The sequence below is a fragment of the Dendrobium catenatum genome, unplaced genomic scaffold (genome assembly GCF_001605985.2).
Source record: "Dendrobium catenatum unplaced genomic scaffold, ASM160598v2 fragScaff_scaffold_80, whole genome shotgun sequence".
Classification (NCBI taxonomy): Eukaryota; Viridiplantae; Streptophyta; class Magnoliopsida; order Asparagales; family Orchidaceae; genus Dendrobium; species Dendrobium catenatum.
This window is the reverse complement of record NW_021318542.1, coordinates 1349407-1356288: the sequence shown is the minus strand read 5'-3', so window position 1 is coordinate 1356288 and position 6882 is coordinate 1349407. Positions and strand designations below refer to the sequence as shown.

Below are 6882 nucleotides of genomic sequence, written 5' to 3'. Positions count from 1 at the left end.
AAAGTCCTAACAAAATTCCTTTTTTTTCCCAAATTATAGAGCACAATTTTTTCTGCATTTGCCAAAATAATTCATATAAATCATCTATAAAACACTGCCGTTAGCAGCTAATCCTTTTAAAAGTAATTTTCCGTGTAAATCTATTTATAAAATGAACGATTAACTACTGCAATTTATAACAATGCCACTTAAATCTCAAAAACTGGCCTATGACATGACTTTCAGCGAAGATCTCATTCATTATATGATCATGACGACTAAGGTTTTGTTTGGGACAGTTTTTTTACTATTTCTTAGGCCAGTTTTTGATAACAATGCCACTTAAATCTCATTCATTAAAAAATTTTGTACTAAAACTCTGTTTTAGAAAGCAATAAAAAAGCCGTCCCAAACGAAGCCTTAATGTAGCTTTCTAGTACAACTAAAAATTTTTTTAGAAGCAATAAGAAAGCTATCCCAAACGAAATCTAAATAAACACAACATTCCTAAATCTTAACGCAAGAGAGAGATCTATCATCTGAGAGCTTTTGGCCTTTATTCAAAGCAAAGCAACAAGAGGAAAATAAAACAGAAAGCCTTTACAACTAAGTTTTCGTTTGGGACTGTTTTCTTACTGTTTTTTAAAGAAGCTTTTTAGCATAATTTTTTTTTTTTTACTAAAAAGCTGCTTTAAGAAGTAGTAAGAAAGCCGTCCCAAACAAAGTTTAAATTAAAATAAAAAAGCCCAAGCTAAAAACGACTTGAGCTATAAATCATGAGCTTGAGCATGCTCAGGGCGATGCAAATACTCATAGTCTAGATGAACAAAGGCTCTCTCCACTTGAGGCAAAAGCTCAAGCTTCTCCTGTAATGCCTCGCCAATATCATGTGCTTCTCTTAGAGGCATATCTGAAGGCAAGACTACGTCCACCTCAACAAAGTAATGAGAACCAAATGTATACGCTCGAACAGTGTCAATGTGTCTGATGGCTCTGTGGTGATTACAGCAGAGGTATGTAAGCTTTTGGAGGAACTCCGGCGCCGCCGTCTGGCCTACCAGAGATTTCACGTTTTCCAGTACAGTTTGAGACCAAGTTCGAATGGTGTAAAGTGCTAACTAGAGTAGCAGGAGAGGTCTTAGTGGCGAAATTCAATAAAATTTCTCTTTTTCCGCAAAATTTTCTTAGAACTAACAAAAAGTTGTAGCAAAAGAGGACTGAGATTATTGCTTGAAGAATAAATTTATGAGATAGCTATCCCAAATAGACCCTAAGGGGCTGTTTGGTAGCAGGATTTAGGCCGGATTTGTGGTGGATTTGAGCGATATTGAGCCAAACGGCCTACAATGCAAAATAAAATATCACGGCAAATGAAAGCCACTGTAGACTGAAAATTCCATCTTTTCACGCTAAATTTCAGATTTTCGAAATCCTATTTTTTGCCGGATTTATAAAATCCGTTGGTTGGAGAGGAAGAGTCTTCTTATTAAATCTGTTCTATAGCCAAACAGTTACACGAGATTTAATAAAATTTATCATGCATGTTACCAAATAGTATTCTAGATTTAAGCCCCTCAGAAGTTTCCGAAATCCGGATTTAGCAGATTTACGAAATCCTCTTTAAATCAAATCCTGGGTGCTACCAAACAGCCCCTAAATATAGTACAACAATTTATAGAGAAAAGTTCTTAATATGGAACCAATCCAGTGTCAATTTCTTACCACTGAGAGCTTTTGATGTAAAGATAATAAAAATACTCACAATGCTGGCGCCAACAGGGTCAATCCAACCCACTATGTAAGTGGCAAGAAGTGCAGCTAAGAGTCCAATGAGATTAGTGATAACATCAAAAAAGTGGTCCTGCGCGTAAGCCTTGACAATCTCATTTGTGAACGAACGGCAGAAGACAACCAGAGATAGCTTCACAAGCGTCACAGATAACATGATGTTTACAACCCATCTCTCTTGTTCCTTAGTTAAGCTGAATTCATTCTCCTGAACAAATTATGCAAACTTGAAAGGAATTCAAGTACCCAAAAAAAAAAGCTCTTTAAGTACAAAATTCTCAACCAGAGCCCTGCAGTGGGTACTCATACCCACACCCACCCATATACCCACCCATATCCAATGGGTATAGGTGGGTATGATTATGCTCATAGCCTTGTGTGTGCGTATAGATGGGTACTCAACATCGAGGGATGAATCGATTTACATTTCTAATTAATGGATATCTTATATTACTACAATCCTCACCACATAGTGTGCAACATTAAACCACGCTGCGACTACGGTAAATTATGATATGCGGCTTGAAAATTTGCAATCATAGCAAAGGATAACAAGCCTTAAGGCCATTAGTCCGTGGCAGACTGCATTCAAAAAGCATGGAAAGTGGGTGGGTACAGCATCCAGAAAGTCACCATGGGTGGGCGTGGGTGGGCGAAGCCCGTCCGAGTAAAGCATGGTTACCCAATGGGTACCCAACCAGAACCCCATGTAGGGCTTTGTTCTCAACACTTTTAAAACCCGCAGTTCACAAATGAAAGAGGAACAAGCGAAAATATTTGTGGCGGTTACAACCTCATTACTAAATAGTAGCGTGCAAACACTAGTCACAAGCTCAAGAGAATGATCTAAAAACAGAAACTCTTACATGAGATGAGAGTGAACGTACAGACTCCAGGATTATTTGGAGGCCTAGGGTTGCCATGACAGATGCGAATACAAGAATTCCCTGAAAGAATATAATTTTGGTTAATTGAATGTGGAAAACAAGAAAAAAAAGGCCAGTTAGCTCTTATATAGCACGAGATCATTTATATTTCAACTATAAAATCATTCCCTTGGCAGGAATACTAGCAATTAGCAAGTCCGAAACTAACAGCCATTGAAGAAGGCAAGAGAAATTATTAGAGTTCAACACTTTGAAAGATCCTTCCATCAATATATACCACAATAAAGGTATATACCTAAATCTTTTAGGTTTAACAAAATTGTCACCCTGGAAAATGCCACTCCAGTTGAATTTATTCGGAGATTCAGGCACGGTTTATTAAACATCCTTCAAAACTACCCAAATTTAAATCTGTCGAATATTTCCAAAGGCACACTTAGAGCACCACCATGGCTATCTTAACAAATTATTTTGAAGTGATTTAATTCCTGGAACTAGTATACCAACTTTTAGTACAGAAATCTAAACTGTGTCCATTGGAAAAATCCGGACAAGAAGAGAAAATCTATGCAGATTAAACTAAGAGCACCAAATTTCAAAATAAAAACTTACAAGTGATTGCATGCGCCTTTTCCCAATTGGATATTTATATGGATTTGGTGTCTGCATAGAGATTGCAGTAAACCACAGGATGAAACCTGACAGTAGATCAAGAAGAGAATCCAATGTGGATGCTATGATTGCCAATGAACCACTTCTAATTGACGCATAAACTTTGGCAGCAAAGAGAACCATATTTGCTATATTCGATATCCGGATAGCTAGGTTCTCACTCTTGGCAACCTTTTCACGCTCTTTCTGCACATTCCAAATCCATATCAATCCAAGACAAACTGTTTCCAAGTTAAAATAGTAAATTATCTTCACTGTAAGGAGTATAACAAAAAGAAAACCAATTTACCTTTGATATTTTGGGTAAAAAACCACGATCAGTCAAATCATCCATTTCACCAAAACCATCCAACGTCTCAACTTGTTGTTGATAAAAATCAGCCACACTGTCTTCTTTGCCTAATCAATCGAAGGAAAGCTTCTCGAATTCAGAAAATTTGGTAAATCTCGTATAAATAATGGAGGTAATCAGATAATGAATCAAACCAATGCAAGCCATTGGCATGACTTTCGAAGTAAATTGAACAAGAAACAACTCCCATTTCTTAATATGGTAGCGCGAAGTGGCAGACTACTTCCATCAAAATCTCAATTAATATGACATGAAAAAAAGATCAAGTTTCAAGAACCACAAGGTTTCTAAATAGAATCCATGCTGACCTAAGACGCCGAGGCAATCATGGAGCCCTCGATGGGGCCTCTCTTCCAGAAGCTCAGCACGCCGGAAACCTTCAAAGTTGAGCCGCCAAGAGTGCTCCTGCTCACCGGCCTCCGCTAAGAGGAGCTTCGACCCTTCTGCATCGTCGCCGGAACCCATTTGAGCTGCCATCACTTCGGAGGCTCGAAAAAGAAATGCGGATCCTCTTCCTTACTAGTTGCCAGTATACGAAGCCACGGAAGAACCTGAGATGAATCCCAATTCCCAGGCTTTAATGTACTCTGACAGTCTAAAACTGGGACAAGGAGACGAAAGTCACGAAACAGTAGAATATTATTTCCCCCTGCAAAAACAGAAAAAACGAACTATGTTAGGCGAGCTTAGCGTGTAAGTGAGCCTAGCCAAGCGGACTCGAATTCTATTTATTTATGAACTCGTTAGCTAAGCTTATTGAGTTCACGAGTCGAGCTCGAACTTGTTTAGTTCGAGCTAGTTTGAACCGGCTCGAATAAATATTAATATTTTTCAAATAAATTTATTTTATTTATTAAATTTAAGTATTTTAAGAATAATTGTAATTAAAGATTGGTAAGATAGTTAATTATCATTTAGTAGTATTAAATGAAGGGTTATATATATAATTTACTAATTTTTAGGATGGAGATTTTCTTATGGGGAAATTATAAATAATTAAAAATCTCATATATGAACTACTCTTAACTTATTTATTTATGTATGATCTAATTTTTAGAACTTATGTTAACTAAAATTTTATAATCATATCATTAAATTTTGAATATAGCATAATTACGTTGATTAAGGATAATTAATTTATAGTTTATGATTTTTAATTTATTTACAATTTTTATTTTTACTTCAAATTTCTATTGATATGCTCCTACAGAAGAATATTTTGTTTTTTCTCAGAGCATGGATATATTTTAAATATAAAAAATAGTAATTAGTATATATAAAAATTATAAAAATTAATAATTTTCAGCATAATTTCTATTTAATTGGGTTCATTGAGTTTTATTACATACATTTTAATATATTGGGTGATATGCTTTTTATTAAAACAAATTTGTAAATAATTTTTTAAAATATTAATTATTTTCTCCCAAATCTGAATAGCTAAGGGTGAACCATTAGGAGAATTTGGAATAGTGGTTATATATATGACATTTTTTTGGGGTGAGTTTGAGAGAATAAAAACTTATTTGGGATCTTATTTTTTAGATCTGTAAAAAACTTACTGCATAGAGGAAGAACATTTCCTCTTCTTAAACTTGAGAGAGGAGGAGGGAGAGAGGAGAAGGGAAGAGGGAGCTGGCAAAAACTAGAAATCTGTATTTCTCAAACCATTAACCAGCCTATTACAATCTATACATATTTATAGACTCCTAAGGCTATACAAAAGCGACACAAAAGGCTTTACATGTCATACAAGAAACTTGGAATTTTCAAACTTTCATATTTTTTATCATCGCTCTGCTAGGGTTTCGCCCTAGGCGTGTCGGCGGTGGATGGTGATGCTCCACGACGTCGTCTTCCGTCCATTTTCGTCAATGGAGTGCTCTCTTCTCTGGTTTTATAAACTTTGCCTTCCTCAATCTGCTGTTTGACGCGATTGTGTTCTCCTCCGGCCTTTCCGACTGGATGGCGGTCCGTTGGGTTGAGGATCCTAGTTTTTTGGTTAGTTCGTTTAAATCTAGGTCTTTTGTTGAAGCCCTCTATGGTTCTTCTTCTTCGGAGAGTTTTCCTGATCTCCGACATGGTTCTTTCCGAGGTTTATCATCTTTGTGGATTTTTGAGGCTGAATTTTGTGCGCTTTCTGTGCCTTTTCAATTCGCCTTAGTTGGTTTTTTTCCCACGCGACGCCCTTCTCTGGATGCCATTCGAAAATTTTTCTTTACACTCAAACTCAAAGCGGAGTTTTCTGTCACGGTTCTGGATCAAACGCATGTTTTGATTAAATTGTCAAATGATCTTGATTACAGCCGTGTGTTTTGCCATCGATCTTATATGGTGAACAACTATTTTATGAAAATTACGAAGTGGTTGCCTCTTCTGGACATTGGTTGTGAATCGCCGGTCATTCCAATTTGGATATCCTTTCCTAAATTGAGACCTCATCTCTTTACTCCCCGTATCCTTCATGCTTTAGGTTCTATGTTCGGTAATCCTTTGAAGGTGGACTCAGCTACCTCGGTAGGTTCTCGACCCTCTCTCGTGCGAGTTTTAGTCGAACTGGATGTGACTAAGATTTATCCGAAACAGATCTGGCTGGGTCCTGAGGAGTCTGGGTATATCCAAAATGTGCAATTAGAAACTTTCCCTGATTTTTGTGAGTCTTGCAAGTGTCTGGGACATCTTAAAGGTCACTGTGCCCCCTCTACGATGCATTTTCTTAACTCTAATCTTCCTCTCGCTAAGAATGTTAAGCCTCTTGTTATTGGCGTTGTTGAGGTTCTAGATGTTGAGAACCAGAAAATGCCTAAGAATGAGTTGATTAGGAATCCTGTTAGTGAGGTGCCGCCTCTGGAGTTGGTTGTTTCGTCTCCTGGTGTGGAGGCCCCTGCGGTTATTGAGGACATTTCGGCCGAGTCTCCCCTTATTCAAGTTGTGTTGCCTCTGGCGGGTGAAAAAGTGTCTAATTTTGAGGTGTTGCCTAATAATGAGGAGGTTTGTATTGTGGGTGATCCTGTTATGGTGAATATAGCTCAGGAGGCTTTGGCTGGGTCGGTATCTGCTCTTGTTAATTCCGGTGTAACTAGAGAGGAAATTGGATTGAATGTTTTATCTCCAAATGCGTTGCCTTTCTTTCCCCCTGTAGCAGAGCCTGTTAGTAATTTGATGTTGTATTTGGAAGGTCAGGTGCCTGTTACTGAGCCGTCT

At 37.5% G+C, this 6882-nt stretch overlaps 1 protein-coding gene across 1 annotated transcript; it reads right to left on the bottom strand.

The window, feature by feature from the left end:
* Positions 1-506: 506 nt before the first annotated feature.
* LOC110104449 (metal tolerance protein 5-like) lies at positions 507-4205 on the bottom strand. Its single transcript, XM_028696463.1, has 6 exons — positions 3987-4205; positions 3616-3725; positions 3267-3512; positions 2634-2714; positions 1742-1975; positions 507-1097 (listed from the first exon to the last, which is right to left on the bottom strand). Exons 1-6 carry the CDS (start codon positions 4153-4155, stop codon positions 747-749), a joined length of 1191 nt encoding a protein of 396 aa, XP_028552296.1. The 5' UTR covers positions 4156-4205; the 3' UTR covers positions 507-746.
* Positions 4206-6882: the final 2677 nt, after the last annotated feature.

What these genes read in the sequence shown, in the direction of transcription:
- LOC110104449 (XM_028696463.1), bottom strand. Translation starts at nt 4,155, where the DNA reads ATGGCAGCTCAAATGGGTTCCGGCGACGATGCAGAAGGGTCGAAGCTC. An exon ending in TGATTGCCTCGGCGTCTTAG is followed by an intron (nt 3,726 to 3,986) that starts GTCAGCATGGAT and finishes TCGATTGATTAG; the next exon opens with GCAAAGAAGACAGTGTGGCT. An exon ending in AAAGGCGCATGCAATCACTT is followed by an intron (nt 2,715 to 3,266) that starts GTAAGTTTTTAT and finishes ATATTCTTTCAG; the next exon opens with GGAATTCTTGTATTCGCATC.